The sequence below is a fragment of the Chiroxiphia lanceolata genome, chromosome 13 (assembly GCF_009829145.1).
Source record: "Chiroxiphia lanceolata isolate bChiLan1 chromosome 13, bChiLan1.pri, whole genome shotgun sequence".
NCBI lineage: Eukaryota > Metazoa > Chordata > Aves > Passeriformes > Pipridae > Chiroxiphia > Chiroxiphia lanceolata.
Window position 1 is genome coordinate 1,092,182 of NC_045649.1, and position 16,939 is coordinate 1,109,120.

Below are 16,939 nucleotides of genomic sequence, written 5' to 3' on the forward strand. Positions count from 1 at the left end.
AGCTTCTTTCCAGAGCACTTCAGCCCCAGGTGAACCAAAACAGTCTTCCCCAAATTTCAGAGGACCCCAGAGATGCTCTAAATTCCTTCAAGGTGCTGTTCTGGAGGCTGGGAGTTCTTATGTCAGGGACCCTCCACAGACCTCCTGTCTCTCTTATGCCATCAGAGAGGGCTGAAAGTCTGATGGCTGAAAGTCCTTTTACTGATCCAATAGGCATGTGAGTCAGAGGTGAGGAATATTCCCCCCCCAGGCACTCAGCAGTGCCATTACAAGTTAGCTCATGCTAACATCCAGCCCAGACTTTAGACCCAAGCACACACTTCAGGCTGCCCCCCCTGCTCTGCTGACCACAGCTCAGGGGATGGAGCCCTCGTGGTCGTGTGGAAAAGCAGCATTATTAGAATGTGCCCTGGAGTTAAAAAGGAATTATTTGATGAAAGCCTATAAATTGAGCAAGCGGACTTTCAACATCACAAGTAGGTTCCACGAAGTGCTTTTAATGAAATGAAGTTTCTGATGTCCATTAGTTCTGCTGACAGGGAATTATTGGAAGACTGCTTCCACAAATGTGCCGGTTGTTTGCTGGAGCACTGACTGTTTCCATCCCCTTAATTCTCCCATGCTCTTAACTAATCCACAATACTTAGCAAAGCAGCGTGGCGTGTTTTAAACCAATCTGGCATTAGTGATTCCTTGCTCTCCTGGACAGAATACAGCATCTAAATCCTCATGCCTTTGAACAACCAAGTTCCTGTTCATAAAATACCCTCCTGTTTGTGCACAGCATGTGGAACTGTTCACAGACTCTTTACACATCTACTCATGCAAGAACCTGCTCCCAGAAAACACTTTGCTTCTCTTACTTCAAGCATATTCTCAAGTCTCGTGTCTTCATGTGCTTGTGCCTTCAATAGCAGGGGGGGTGTGTGTGCAAGGGTGATCTCCCAGGTCAGCTGCCTTCCACCACAGCACATCTCAAGCCCCAGTGAGCTTCTCTCTAGCAGATAACAGCATTTCCCATCAGTACAGCATCAAGGAGGGAGGGGGACCCAAAAGCAGGAGCAGTGTTACTGCTGTGGAGCCTTTTGGGGGTCAGGCACCAGGCAGTGCCCAGCAGTGCTGCAGGGCTGCACTCCAGGCCAGCCAGAGAACCCACCTTCATCAGCCCTGAGCAGGTGCCCCAGTGGAGCTCTGTGTGTGAGCAGGATCAGGGCTGGCCAGAGCAGAAACGATCTGCTCATTTGCATGACTCCTCCCAGGCTTTTTTTAACACAAAACTTGATGTTTAATAAGGTGTGGCACAGACATCTCTATTCATCAAAACAAGAACCTCTCCTGGTGTGATCTTAGCCATGGCTCTGGAGGAGAGTATTGCGATCCTAATTCCTCAAAAAGAGGGACATTTTGTATTAGGCTTTTGGGTTTTTCTTTTGAGAAAACCCCACTTTGTTCTGCAACAGAGGCTGGATCTTTTCATGTCCTTTTCTCTTAGTGATTCAGGGAAAGGAGAGCACAGCTACCAATACTGCCCTCAATTCATGGAACATGTTAGCTCTTCTTTTCCATCAAAAACTGAAACTTTAATCAAAAAAAAAAATCTAAAAAAAGGAAAAAAGCAAAGCCTCTTCCCCAGGTCAAGCACTTAACTGCATTCCTGGCAGATTTCTTCTCTTTTTTTTGTCACCACGATGTGGAATTTGTTCTGGTTTTCCCATCATAGCCTGTTTAACACTCAGCTCCATAGACTATAAACAGCAACTCAGAATAAAAATACAGCTGAGCTGACAGTCAGAGAGCATCCCCTGGCTGGCAGCAGTCCTGGCTGGTGACAGTGCCCATCCCCGAGATGGAGATGGGGTGGCTGCACTGCAGGGGCCCTGCAGGAGCTCCCCATGTCCCTACAGGAGGGTGTTTGCAGGCAGCTGCAGGTCCAGGCTCCCAGGACAGCTTTAACCCGCTCCCTTTGCTCTCCTGCAGGCCCCAACGCGTTCACGGAGGCGGTGGCGTACATCCAGACCCAGTACGAGAGCAAGAACAAGTCCCCCAACAAGGAGATCTACACCCACATCACCTGTGCCACCGACACCAACAACATCCAGTTCGTCTTCGACGCCGTCACGGACGTCATCATCGCCAACAACCTGCGGGGCTGTGGACTCTACTGACGCTCTGCTGACGCTCTCTGCTCCCCTCCTGCCCCTCCAGGCCCACGGACAGGTCCTCTCTTTCCTTGTTTTTTTCCTCCTCAGAAGATGATGAGGAAGAAATACACAAAATCCCCCCTTTCCCGTCCCAGAAAACTTTGCAGCGAGTTCTGCTTTCCCCAGTCCCGTTTTTGTTTTATTTTGATTCATTTTTGGTTCATTCCCTTGCTGCCTCGTTCCACTCCTCCGTTCTGGTTCACAGTGCTGTGCAGGGAGCTAACACGTTACCCACAGAGTGCATTTCAACTGCCAAAAGACAAAAATACTTCAGTTTTAAAAAGAGGAAAAAAAAAAATCAAAGCCTTAAAATACTGGTCAGGAACAGCGTAGTTTGGAACCAAAACTTTTTTTTTTTTTTTTGCCTTGAAATTAAGGGATATTGTTTATTCTCCTGGTTGTCTTTTCTGTTAAAACACTACTCCTTTGAGAAGTGCTAGATACAACCTGATTATTTTGAGGGTACCTTATGGCTCCAGTTCTGACCCCAAAGCCAGAGGGGTCAGGGTTGAATGCAGCTGCCATAGCTTGGATTTGTATATTCTCCTTTTTTCCAGACAGCTATTTGAACAAGTAAAACAGCCATATCAAGTTCTGCTGGTGTCTGAGTAACAGGGACACAGTAACAAAACCTACTAAGCCTTGTCTAAAAACATTCATTACTGGTAGCAGTTTTACCTCAAGTTTTTCAAGATTAATATTAAAATATATCTAGAGGTTGCAGTAACCCATTTCTGAGGCACTTTGCTGGAGGCCACAGAGCCACTGGGCTGGGCCCCCTGGAGCATTGGCAGCAAGGACCCCACGCTCGGGGGCATCCAAGGAACCTGGCCTGGGTACCTGGTGGCCTTTCCCAAAGCCCCTCCCAGCCTAAGGGACTGATTTCAGCACAAGCAGTGCCCCTGCAAACAGCATCTCTTTCCAGACTTCAGCCCTGAAGTGCTGGAGTGCACCAAAAATATTTAGTCTTGGTTTCTTGTAGGCAGAGCTTGACCTTCAAGCACCTGAGATGTGAGGAGGTGCTTTGGGAAACGTCCCCATGCTTGGGGGGCAGGAGGGTGTGCGGGAGCCTCGTGGCTCTTCATCACCCCTCGGGTATCTGAACAGCCTTGAGAAGCCCAGCCCTGTGCTCTGAGCCTCCTTGGCTCCTGTGTCATCCAGAGAGCATCCAAAAGAGACAGCTCCATGTTTGGTGTCTCCACTCAGGCGTCTCTTTACCAGCGTCTGACGTGAGCAGGGTGTTTTATACTGGCCATGTGGTGGCAAATGAGAGCTCAGGGAGCTGATTTGAGCCAAGTGATGCAGTGGAAAGGAAAAGTGCAAGAAAAGGAGGAAGGAAGGGCAGGGGGAGGAAAGGACAAGGGTAGTGCCCAGCACAGCAAAAGCGGGGGCTGAGAGGGGAGGAGAATTGCAGGTGGGCTGAGTTACACCCTCTTGCCATCCCCAAGGGGTCTGGGAGCCCTTAGGTCGAAGGTGGAGGGGAATGTGAGAGGTGGGGGCATGGAGGGACCCTGAGAAGTCCATCCTAAAAGCTTGTTTGGTGTTGGGGTGAGACAACCACCTCTGAGGTCCCACTCAGGGCCCACCTCACCTGGGGGCAGGTAGGCAATGCTGATCCCTGCCTCTTCTCTGCCTCTCTTAAAATTCCATAATCTTGGAAAACAGGAGTTCTTTCCAGGCCAGCCACAAGTTCAACTGTCCTCTCTTGGCAGCCTGATCTAGGGGTGGCTTTCAGGTCTCAGGAGGTCTGAGTTTTCTCCAGGGCCACTCCTGAGAGGGACAGCATCTCTTCTCTCGCTGTGCCCATTTAGGAGAGATGGTGTGAGAGCAGCCCAGAGCAGCACAGCCCAAAGAGAAGGGGCCAGGGGAGCATCAGAGTGTGGGAGGCAGGGACAGCAGCAGGTGTGGTGGCACAGGATGGAGAGGACCAGTGGGAGAGGTTTGGGAACAGTTTGGGAGCGAAGTTGCAGAAGGGAGATGAGACAGACAGAGGCAGCAGGGAGGGCAGGAAGAGAAGGGCTCCTGAGAGCCAGAGGAGAGTCCCCCTGGGAGCCTGTGCTCTGCCAGGACAGTGCTCGTGGGACATCAGTGACAAACCCAGCCAGGAACGTGAGCAGGACCACCCCAAGCAAGCAGGGAAGGCCTGCAGGGGCAAGCAAGGTGGCTGTCACCCCTCCAACCAGCTCCCAGCCCAGCATGGCTGGTAACTGCCAGTAACCCCCTAAACAGCATTAAATGATAAAACTGCATTTAGGATTGCACAGCAAGGACCCACTGCTGCTCTGCCAGGCACTGACAGCAATAACTCCAGGTCTCTGCCTCCCCTGCTCTGGCACAAGCAAGTAGTACCCACCTTTTTCTCTTCACCATCCCAGAATGCCTCCAGTCACATCAGCCCCTGCAGGGAGCTGGCCAGCCAGCAAAGCCAGCAGCCTTCTCTGCTCCTCAAGCCCACCCACACACTTTGTTTTCCCAGATCCCAGCCCCATTTACAGCCAGCACGCTCTGCTGTAAAGATCTGAACCAAAGGAAAGGTCTGCACGTGTCGTTGTCTTTGGTTTAGCTTAGGATTTCAGGAGTTGGTGGAAAGGTTTTTCAAGGAAAGGATTCCCAGTGGGAAGCACCTGCCCAGTTCTTGGTTCCTTGGAAGGGACCAGCCCATGGCAATGGGGCAGAGTTTCTGCTGCAGGAGGGGCAGGGAATTAGCTGGAGGGACGTGGAGGGACAGGGGTGGTGCTGGAGCTTGTCCCATGTGGGTGGCTGTGCCCCACCTGCAGCACCCAGCACCCACATGTGCACTGAGTGTCAAAGCAAGGGCTGAAAAGCCTCACATTGGTTACGTTTGGTACATAAAGTGTGTGTAACCACTGGAGCCAGTGCAGTGCCAGCCCCCTGTGTGCTGATGGCTGGCACTGGCAGGGAGGCAGGTCTGTCAGAGAGTTTGATCAGGAATGGAGATTTTCTGTTCCCACCTCTTGCTGTGGATGACATTTTGTCCAAGTAAATAAGCGACAGAAGTTGTTCCCAGGGAAGGCAGCACCACGCCAAGGCTTTGTGAGCTCCCAGCTTAAAGCACACAAGAGTATTTTGGTAAAGACAATTGAAATTAGCTCAACTCCAAACTCTGCCAAATGCAGCCAAGTGGCCTGTTCTGGCTCAGTGTGTTTTTGCTGCTCTCTGGGCTGGATTCAGGTAACCCCTGCTGGGAGGTCCAAACCCCCTCTGCAGCTTCGGCAGGTTCCCAGCACGTTGGTGACAACCAACAGCTGGTGCTCCACGGGGACAAGAGAGAGAAAAAGCAGAGGAAATGTTGCCACACAGAGCCTCTTCTTTCATTTTCTTCGTCATACTGTGTGTCTGAAGCCTCATCTCAGCTGCTGCTGCTGCTGACGTTCCGTCCCTCACACGAGCGTCACGAGGATTCACTGACAAATGCTGGAAACAGCATTTGGGAGATGAAATGCTTCCAGTGTTAAACACTACTATCTCTCCCACTTGATGGCCCTGTATAGATTTTTGTCTGCAGAACGGCTGCCAAACCATTACTCACTGCTGGCTCCTGCATCCTTCCAAGCCTTTCCTGGCAGATGTGCCTTCCGCAGGCAATCTTTTGCTCCGTGCTTTTTCCAAACACCAGCAATTCTTGCACCACTTGCCTAGAAAGACCTTGAAATGCATCCCCTGCCTTCAAAAGCCTCTCCTTAACAGCCCCTTGTGCTCTGCCATTGCCGTGCTCCAAATCCAGACCCTTGGAGACCCCGGGCTGTGTTTGATTTGCAGTCCCCACACAGCGGGGATGTTGCAGCTGGTGCAGCTGCATCAGAAATTGTACCAGGGCATGGGGGCCAGATTTTAAAAGCACACAGTTGAAACAGCTACGTACACCCTCCTGCCCTTCAAAACTAATGTGGAAACTTGCAAAAAACAAGCTCTTTTTGGGATGCAGGAGGTTTTTCAGGACTCAGGTCACTTGTCCAGCAGCAGCATCCGAGGGGTGTCAGCACTGAAAGCAGCATTAGCAACTCCTGATGAGCTTCAGACAGCAGCCGAAGGAAAGGAGGAAGCGCCTCCCCAGCTTGCTTTGTAGCCAGTGAGAGGGCGTGGAGCCGCGAGACCGCAAAAACGCAAACAGCTCCTTTATTTAAACAACAATTTCAGTGAAACAGAGAGAGCCGTAGAAGGAAAGTGCTGCGGGGCTGAGCTGCAGAGCGCTGCGCTGCTCCTCGGGGGATGCAGCGGCTGGGCTGGCCGGGAGAACCAGCAATAACCACGCACTGGGGAAGCACACGGTGAAGCACAGCCCCGGACTGCCCAGGCCAGGGTTTAGTGTGCCTAAACCTAAACTCGTGTTAGTGCCAGGACCCCGCCTGCCAGCGCTGAGCGTCCCTGCTGCCCCTGCCCTCCCGCCGGCCCGTCCCACCTCCCGCCCACAAACACTTCCCACTGCATCTCTCAGGAGCTTTGTATCAGAATCAGCTTCTTGCCCTCAGCCAGCTTTCCTGGGTGCCCGGCCAGCCTGTCCCTCCACGGAGGGCAGAGCACCCTCAGGACGAGCCTGCTGTGCCTCCTTCATCGGTGTGATGTTGTTTTACAGGACACTAAAAGTATTAACGAGGGCAGTCTTTACTGTAATGCACATTAAAGTGTGTCTGGTGGGTTTAATCCATCATGGCATGAGCCCAGTGCTTGCCTGCAAGGGAGCAGACCTTGTCCTCAGGCCAGGAGTGCAACCTCCAGGAGGTCAGGGTAGGACACAGCAGATGTCCTTGTGCCAGAAGGTCCCCACGAGCCCAGCTGCTGCCATGCAAAGCATGGGGCAGCCCCTCACTGTTGGGCTCAACAAGGCAGACATCACCCATGAGGGATTTTGCAGTCAAGGCTGGGAAAGGGACCAACCCTGCACTGTTGGTCTGTGCAACACATCAGAGTATTTTGTGGCCAAAATGTCTCCTGGAGCCAGGGAGAGTTGCTGAGTTCCTGGGAGCAGGGCTGACTGTAATTAGAGAAGCTCAGTGCTAATGTGCTTGAGTCTTTGTTGTGAGCCAGGTTTGTCTTAAGCCTTGCCACCAAAAACTCCACAACCATTTCCATTTAGGAGGTTAAAACACTCATCAGTGATCTGACACTGGAAGCATCGATGTCAGTAGAGATGGTGCTACTGAGCATCACCCTGAAGCCCCCAGACCCATCACCCCCTTGCACCCCCAATGCACACACAAGAAAGCAGAGACATGGTCCAAGAGGCACAAAATCACAGACCATGGTCTTGCTTCTACGTCCCCAGGGGAAAGAGCAGGCAAACACACTCCTGAGGCCCCCCAAGACTCGAGGGTGTCACCTCTGAGCTCCAGCACTGACACAAGGTAATTGATGGTGAACAGATATAGGGACATGACCTGTATAAAGAGTTATGCTGAGAATGTGGCCATGGAAAGGGACCTTTCACAGGACCACTCATGCCCCAGCCAGTAGCCTGAGAGATCTTTACTCGTATGCAGAGACAAGCAAGTGAACACAAGTGCAACCCTTAAACACCAACGCCTTACTGAGAGGAGGAGCAGGACCAAAGCCTCCAGCTGGCATCCTGTGGGCAGAGGGAGAGGGGAGGCAGCTGAAGAAACATCTCCATCTCCCAGAGAGGGCAGCTCTATTTTCCATGGGCACCAGGTGCACTAGACACAGGGAGGAGAGACCTGGAGAAGAGGCAGAGGGCTGGGACACCCCAGGCCCTCTCCCACCCAGTGCCATGGAAATTAATGTTGAGACCAAATCCTGACTGTCCTGTAGTGCAGGGAAGCAGCTCCAGAGCTAAAGCCCCTGCTCCAGGTGGGGAGAGGAGATCATAGCAGGTAAAACACCATTTTCAGCAGTGCCTGAGTCTCACCAGCTTTTCCAGTGCTGGAGCAACCCAGTGGCACCGGGCAAGCAACTCGGGTTGTTCAAACACCAGCCATTGCCCCGCTGAAGTGCCCAGTCCCTAATTTGTGATCCTCAGCCCTATTCCCCCACCCCCTTTTCCCCCTTCAGCTCAACAAGGGAACAGTGACCATCACTCTGCCTCTGGGCTCCCCACCACGTTTCTTCCCAAGGATCACCGGAGGCCGTCACCATTTTCCTTTCGCTGGTTTCCCGCTGAATCATTTCTCCTGCATGTTTGATGGCCCAAACTGTATTAACTGTAATTTTGTATGAAGAGTGACTGTCCATTGGTTTAATAGAGCATTAGTTATTGTAATAATTTATTGGCTGTCGGTAATGTATTTATTAGTCACAAAATGTTAATAAAGTGCCAGCTCTTTTCTAGTGTGAGAGTGGTTTTATTGTGTCTCCCTTGAGCACGTCCAGCGTCTCAAACTCATTTTTTAACCCTATGGCTGCTCCACAAAGGCACTTGCACAACACACACCTGCAGTGTCAGTTGTCTGCCACAGCCTCATCTGCCTGGAAACAAGGAATTTGAAAAGGATATAACCAAAAGGTATTTCATTTCATGTAAGTATTTCAAGTATTTGGTGGGAATTTTGTTTCCTCTGCTCACCCTCAGCAGGACAGATGATCCCTGCTACCCAGTTGCTTTCTCCAACACTTTGACTGCAAATCCTTCACAAGTTTTGCTCTGCTTTTCCACTGTTTCTTTGTGCAAGCACAGAAGCAGAAGAGCCATTTCTGGTTTGACTGAGATGTGTTTTCCTCCTTGCAGTAGCACCAAATGTGGAACATCCCTCCCTCCCTTTAAAATAACCCTTGGGCCAGTTTGTTCTTTTATGTTAAAACCAAAGATCTTCCATTATTTGGGGCATAAAATAGAAGTAAAGAACTTAAAGAAACCAAGAGAAAATTTTCCATAAACCTCAGCAAAGTGAACCATTATTCCTGTTGACTTGACCAATTTTCAGTGACAGAGCATCAGCTGGACCCATCCTCAGACACAAAACCCCACACAGTCCATCCTGCAGATGAGACAGAAGTACAGGCCAGCCCTGAGAAAAGGAAATGTCTGAGAGGGAAAGGATTTTGCTTTGCATGTTGCTACTGGGGATTTTTTAAAACTTCCTCCAGGACTCCATCCTGCTCAGATCATCCACGTGGCTGTCCAGGGCCCCGAAGTCACCAGGGTTATTCTCCCTAACTGGGGATTTTCCTTTCCTTGGGCACCTGCTTTATTTCAGTTGCTCTTCCACCAACATCATCACTCCCTTATTGAGATATATAGGGGACAACACCAGGGACAAACAAGGAAAAGCCCACCCAGATACTCTCCATGAAAACCTCAAGACCCAGTGATTTTGCAACAACCACAAGTCAAGAGGAACCACATCCTTTGGCGGCAGTTTCTGGTTTCCCCATGAATAAGGGGTTTTTTTTATTTATTTCAAGATAAGGATCCAATTGAAGTCCCAAAGCTTTGGAAAGCGCCTGCTTGGCATCCCTTGCTCCTCTTTTGTCAAGGAACCGACGGTGCAATCGCGGAGCCTTTCAAGATGAAATCAGACAGCTGCTAAATTTTGCATGCAAAAGCCACCGCTGAAGTGGAGCTAATAAAATGAGTCACTAATAAAACATTCATGGAAAACTCCAAAATGTGTAATTGGGTCATCATTTCGTTAGGAAACACATGCAGCCTCACAAGTCTTCGGCGAGCCCAAGTCCCCCCTTTGCTGCACCTCCAAAGAAAGGGGCTGGGGGGCTCTTTGCTGCAGGAGGGTCCCCCACCAAGCCCCCGAGTCACCCCAAAGAAGGGCTTTACATGAGTTCACAAGAGGCTTTTGTAAGCAGCTGCATCCCCACGTGAGCTGCAGGCAGCTGAGCCAGAACTGGGGGCTCAGCCCTAAGAGGGGGTTGCACAGAGGGGCACAGGGAGGGGGCAGCAGCTTCAGACCTCACTGAGCCCTGGGTTTGCATCAGAAGCTTTGAAGGTTCAGGTAGAAACTGGGTGGGTACCCACTGTGAAAGGGACCCCCAGAGCTGTCAGTGGAGTAGTAGGGAATGGCTTTATGGTGATAATGATGGAGGAAATTTTTGGGAGCTCCTGGAGGGCCAGATCTGTCCTGTCCAGTGGCACCTCCACACTAACAGTGAGTGCATGTGCCTGCATGAGAATCCCCTGTTCTGTGGTGCCCTGTGGCAGCCCATTCTGCCCAGGACAGCCTCACCTCCTCCTCCTGTTCTGCTGTCTGTTCTCCACTTTTTCCTGCTAAAAATTTCTGTAGCACAGAGAAAAAATGCCTTTATATGGATCTGGTCCATGTGTGAAATGACAATTAAAAAAAACCCAAAACAATAAATTAAGAAAAAAAAACCACCTACTTTAGAAATTTGCCTCTAGTTATGCTCCTACCAAAAATTTTCCAAGCTCAAAGACTCCCTGGATCTGCCCACAAGCCCAGAACACTCAGGAGAGCTCAGGGGTGGGCTGGCAGAGGCACCTCCACTGGTTTCTTCCATGCAGCAGCACTGGGTTTTCTTAGGGGTAACCTGGCCACCACTGTGGTGTTTTCCAAGATGGGCTGAAGATTTTTCCAGGGGCAGAAGAGTCCTGCTGGGACAGGACCTGCCCCAACCTCTGGGTAATCCCTTGGCATTGCTCTCACCACAATGGCACTGCTCAGCACCAAATACCCTTCCAGGCCAGTCCACAGGACCACCCTGGGATGGCCAAAGGCCCCTCCATCCCAGTCCCAATGCCCAGTGTATGCTGGCCACTGGCTGGTGCTGTCTGCCCATGTTTTATTTGAGCTCTGCAAACGATGCTTCAGGGTTGCCCACTCCCTGAGGAGACACAAGGCTCCTTCCACACTCCTCTGGTGAGGCAGGAGAGGAGCAGATCACTTTTTTCCTGCTCTTCCTTGAAGCTCCAGGTGTCTGCCCTGCCAGAGTGGCCTCACAGGACGTGGGGGAGGATCAGCTGCAGCCTCCACACGTGCCTTGGCCTCCAGCCCAAGAGCAGGGCAATATCCCACTTCCTCCACCTCTGTAACCAGCTCACACTTACCACTGTCTTATCTTAGAGATTTTTTGCTTTCTAACCATTTCATTTCAGAAAAAAAAAATGTTCTCCTCTCCTCTAACTCTGCCTTTGCCTTTCTCTCTCCCCTCTCCTCCCTCTGTGCTCCCCGTTGCAGAACCGCATGCACGAATCTCTCATGCTCTTCGACTCCATCTGTAACAACAAATTCTTCATCGATACCTCCATCATTCTCTTCCTCAACAAGAAAGACCTATTTGCTGAGAAGATCAAGAAGTCGCCTCTGACCATCTGCTTCCCTGAGTACACAGGTAGGTGCCGGGGCTGACACAGTTCAGTGACATCTCACCCTGTACCGGGGCTGGGGGGGACAGAGGGGACAGGGCACCTTTGGGGGGGCACAAGCACTGCCCACCTTCAGGAGCAGTGATGCAGCTCCAGCACCCACTGGTGGGGTAGGGCCCTGTCCTGCCTGGGGCAGTTCTTGTGGCAGAGGTGGGACAGAGAGAGAGGAGCTGTGGAAAGGAAAAGCCTTGGTAGGAGCCAAGTGCCCAGCACTGCAGCCATCCTGTGTGCTGGGGGTTCCTGAGGAGCTCCTGCAAGAGAAACCAAGACACATGGTCCTCCAGGCTGCATCCTCCCAGGAGTGCCTTCACACAGGATACAGCTGGGGAAGGAAAGAGCCCCTTTACAGCAGAAATCTGTGGATCCACAAGAGAATCATCCATTTCTTAGTGAAACCAGCGTGGTCTGGGGAAAAGAACAAATAACCAAGATGGGTAAGAATAGATACTTCAAAATTTCTAAGAGGAAAAAAAAGTTGGCTCAGATTCAGACTCCAGCTACCCCCACAGATACTGGGATGCCTCTGAACTCTTCCACCCAGAGCACACCCACCCTGGATGCCAAACCCCAAGGACAAGGGGGTCCCCCAGCAAGATGCCATCCCTTCCCCTGTGGCACAAGTGCACTGGCATTTCCACCTGAGGCATTTAGGCTTCTGCATCATAAAGGCAGCAGTACTTTTTTCACAGCCACCTGGTTGAATAAACCGAACTCCCCCACTGCAGCTGCTCGGCACATCCTGGCACAGGGAGGGGACAGCCCGGTGTCACCGGCCCACCCCCCGCATCGGGAACGAGGGGAACCAGCGAGCTGGAAAAGGAAAATAAATCTCCAGATAATAGCAGCTCTCGCAAAGGCGATTTCAGGGGCGTAACTCAGCTTTGTGGCTTCCCACGAGGGGCCAGGCACAGCCTCTCCCGCTGCCGTAAGCGGCTTAATGCAAAAATGCACATTTTTCGGCTCGAACATCTGGCGCCTCTCCAGCCCACCTTACAAAAGCAAACCTCCCAGTCACGAACGAACAGGCAACAGCAGCGCGTCCCCGAACGGCTCCTGCCCCGCCACCACCCCTCGCCCACCCCAGAGCCCGGGTGGGACCCTCACCCCGGCCGGGCATCACCCTGACGGGGCAAGGAGGGCTCAACACGACCAGCACCGCGGGAGATGTTGGAGTAGCCACCGACCCTCCTGGCCATCCCTCCCCCTGCCTACCTGGCTGGGGGGCCAGCAGGCCCCCCAGCCTTTCTCCCCCCCGCGCTCCCTTGGGAAGGGCGCTGTCGGGATGCGCCGTGGGGACTCACCGGAGCCGGGATCTCACCGGAGCCGGGGCCGCAGCGATGCCGTCGGGAGCCTCCGTCAGGCACAGCCCGGCCGGGCGCAGCTGGAGCTGCTCCCCTTCCAGGGGGGGAAAAAGGGGAGAGCAAAGCAGCAACACCTGGGGAGGGAGGAGTCCCCAACAGGGCCCAGGGGGCCGCAATTAGGGGAAAATGGGGCAGAACGGGGTGGAAAAGGGTGGGGGAGGAAAGGATGGAGAGGGGAGGAAGAGTGTTAAATGGGGGGGGCACAGGGTGCAAATAACGAAGTTTGGCCTGTTTCTGGTGGAATTACAGCACTTGGCGAGCCCCAGGGGCCGGGGGTGCGGTGGGAGGGGGGTGCCCTCAGCCCTGACACCCCCCCTTTGCCTCCCCCTGTCCCGCAGGTCCCAACACCTACGAGGACGCGGCCGCCTACATCCAAGCACAATTCGAGAGCAAAAACCGCTCCCCCAACAAGGAGATTTACTGCCACATGACGTGCGCCACAGACACGAACAACATCCAGGTGGTATTTGACGCCGTCACCGACATCATCATTGCCAACAACCTGCGGGGCTGCGGCTTGTACTGACCCCCCCCGGCGCACAGCGACTGCTTGGGTGGCGATCCCGGCGCCAGGAGAGAAAAGAAACGTAAAAATAAAAAAGTAACAACAACAACAAAAAAAACACCCCCAACGCAACCACACAACAGACACACACAGAACACACACACACGCGCGGGGAAAAAAAAAAAAAAAAAAAAAAAAGAGAAACAAAGAAAAAAAAACAGGTTGAAGGAGAGAAAAAAATTGTCATCATAGTCATGCAAGTTGGTAAATAAAAAGGCATAAGGAAAAATTATATATATACGTATATATATATATAAAAATATCCACACCCACCATTTTAGTTTGGTTTTTTTTTTAAGCTCCTTCCCCCCCCTTCAGGCTCCGGCCCCCAATGTCCCAGCCTGGGGGCACCCCGGGGGCTGGGGGGGCTCTGCCCAGACCCACCACCCCAACAGCTCCCGGGGCTCCCCCCGCTGGTACCAGGCAGGGAGAGGGGACAGAGGGGTCACCCTGGGCAGGGCCTTCTCCCAGCACTTATTTGACCACGGGCTCTTATTTTTTAATTGTTACCATTATAATTGATTGTTGTGGGTTGGCTTTTTTTTTTTTAGTGATGATGATGTTGATGATGATGTTGTTGATGATGATGATGATGATGAAGAATTATTTTTATTTCCAGTGTGGGCAAGGCTGGGCTGCCCCTGCCTGCCCCTGATCCTGCTGCCCAGCCCGGGTGAGCTGCTGCCTCCAGAAACAAAGAGATGGTTTTTTGGTTTTTTGGGGTTTTTTTAAGGAGGGGGAAAAAAATTGAAAACTACCCCTGGCTACGTGTCACAGCTAGAAAGGGAAAGAGCAGCAGCAGCAGCAGGGAGATCATCTCCCATTTCCCACCCTGGCTGTCTGGGGGGAAGCTGCGGTGGGAGCATCCTCCTCCTGCTCTCTTGCCGGGGTTTGGGGGTTTTTAGGTCGGTTTTTGAATTCCCATTTCAGGCCAAAGCCCTCGCCAGCCGGAGCCGGCGGGTTTTTCCCGGTTTTCCCTCCCTCCCGGTTTAACTCCCGCTCACTGCTCACTCTCCAGGTCCGTATCCAAAAGCACAGCTCGGCCCCCCCAGCCAGGCTCCCCCTCACCCCTCCTGTGGGGCCAACCAGGGGCATCAGGGAGGGCTATACAGATATATATATTTTATTTTGTTTTATTTTTTGTTTAGAGTATTTTTTTTGTTTTCGTTTGGTTTTTATTCATTTTTAACTCTTTCCAGTGAATGCTTTTTTGTGCTGCTTTTCTCTCCCCTCCATCTCACCCCAATCCTCTCTCCCTTTTAGTGAATGGTGTTTTTTCTCTCTCATGTGGGAATTTTGTGCTGCAAAATAAGAAAAAAAAAGGAAAAAAAAAAAAGAAAAAAAACTTTAAAAAACCAAACTTTAAAAAAAAAAGCAAGAATGAAAATAATTTAAAAATTTTAAAAAACACACACAAAACCACAAAAAATAATTTAAAAAGAATAAAAAAAAACCAACAACAAAAATCGAATGTAGTGTTTACATTGAAGCCACCGTTTTCATGACCAATCCCTCGTCATTTCTACTTTGATTAGTAACCAGACGTCTTCACAGTTTCACTTTTACGAGTTACCTTTGCTGAAGAAGAGCAGTCACACCTGTTCAAAAGAAAATGAATAAATAAAGAGGAAACTTAAAAAAAAATATTATATATATATATATATAAAAAGCGCCAGGTCTTTCTAAGCCTTTCTATTACCAATCAGTGAGGTTTCTGTGATATATTACACACTGCCAATCTCTTTCTCTGACTAATGGAAAAATTCATGTGTAGCTCAATAAAGAGAATGTTTGTCTGTACCCCGGCCTCTCCCCTCCTGTGCCTCTGCCTCCTTCTTTCTGCTGCCTGTCTGCCTCCCTCCAAAGGGAGGAAGGAAAGATGCTAAAAATCACATTTTGGGGGGATAGCACAGGGAGAAGGGGATGAACTACGGACTGGGTGTAAATCCTGGGATAGCAGTGTGTGGGAGCCCCTTGGTGCTTCAGAACATCACCAGGGGCAAAAATCCCTCCAAAAAAACCTCTCCAAGCAAGAAAATATTTATATTTCTTTGGGGAAAGCCAAGCAAATTATGAGGGCAAGTCCTTTGTTTGTGGCAACATCAGAAATTCCACAATATTCGAGTTTTCCCCCCTGAGATACAGAGGAAGGTTTTCAAAGCAAGTCGAGGTTTTCTCCCTGCTGCACGAGCCATTCGAGGTTTGTTTGGGGGTTTGGGGTTTGAGGGTTTTTCTCACAATTTGGGTTTTTTCCTGCATTCCTCATCCTGGGTGCCTGGCTCAGGGCACCATGACCACAGGTGGGACAGTGGGGAGCCACTGGCACTGCCTGGCACGGGGAGAGATCATGGCACCGCACTTGCCATCCCCTCCCGTGCCATGGGAATGCTTCCAAACCCCACAGGGCCACTGGGTGACAGAGCCATAGGGAGGGTGACCCAGGACCCCCGACCTTGGCTTTGTGCCGGGCCACCCCTCACACGTCCCCTGCCCTCAGGATTCAGGAAGGTTGGTTGGCAGAGCCCCCATCCCACAGCAGCAGCTCCTGACCAACCCAGTTCCTCCAAGGTTCCTGCTGTTCACAGCCAGCAGGAGCAGCACTTGTTGGCACTGGGAAAGTCTCTCAGGCTTCTCCTCAGGTGACCTCCCTTTCCAGGGAGGCAGAGCTGGCCAAGAGGCCACCACTGGTCCCTGTGCTCTCCTGCACAAACCAGCCCTCAATGGCTGAATTAGGTCATTTTGCAGCAGTGCCACAGGCAGAGATGCCATCCAGTGGCTGACCAGGGCCCACTCCTCAGGGAGCAGAGGGAAGAGCTGCCAGGAAAAGGTCAGGAGCCCAACAGCACAAGTGCAGAAAGAATAGCCCGAGCCTCTGAAACACCCCCTACCCTCCCTGGTGTAGCTCCACAAACCTTCCTCTTCCCACACACACCAGGCACCCCCTTCACTCATCTCTCTGCTGCAGCCCAAGGAACTGCAGGACCTTACCCATGGATCTGCTGCTGGCAGGACTGGATTCCACAGCAGGGTCCTGCAGCAGGCAGAGAGGGCTGGGGGCCGAGGAGCTGCTTTGGTACCTTTCCAGGTACCTTTTTTGCAGTGGTGAAGTCGGGGAGGAGCAGGATGTCACACAGCTCCCAGAGCAACAGGAGGGGGCAGAGGGGGCTCGTGCACCGCTGCTGCCAGCCAGACCCCAGGGCACTGAGAGCTCCTCACCCTCTGTGTCTGGGAAACCATTCCAGGGCACAGCACTCCTGTCCTGGGAAGGTGGGTGGGCTGGGAGAGGACAGGCCAAGGTGGTGGATCCACAGCTCCATCAAGCCCACAGCCAGGTCAAAACCTGTGCTGGCTGCAGGAAGCCCCTCTGGGGGCATTTGGCATCATCGTGTACAAAATGCATCACCAGGTACAACATCTCCCAGAAACACAGCAAGGAGAACTCGTGGAGACGTGGAGCCCACGAGAAGGATTTCTGTGCTGTGTTCTCCCCTCCCAGAGGAAT

The 16,939-nt window shown here is 51.8% G+C and overlaps 1 protein-coding gene across 2 annotated transcripts in view; it reads left to right on the forward strand.

Annotated features, from left to right (window-relative positions):
• The window catches only part of GNAO1 (G protein subunit alpha o1), a 139,723-nt gene extending 124,477 nt beyond the window's left edge, over positions 1-15,246 (forward strand). The window contains exons 7-8 of one of the 2 annotated variants that reach the window (XM_032700937.1): positions 11,324-11,477; positions 13,211-15,246. In XM_032700937.1, coding sequence (XP_032556828.1) covers positions 11,324-11,477; positions 13,211-13,398 — 342 coding nt within the window. In that variant the 3' untranslated portion in view covers positions 13,399-15,246. Of the gene's footprint in view, positions 1-1,977; positions 8,508-11,323; positions 11,478-13,210 lie in introns of those variants that run through there. The other variant, XM_032700938.1, reaches the window with a different exon arrangement.
• The last annotated feature ends 1,693 nt before the right edge of the window (positions 15,247-16,939 follow it).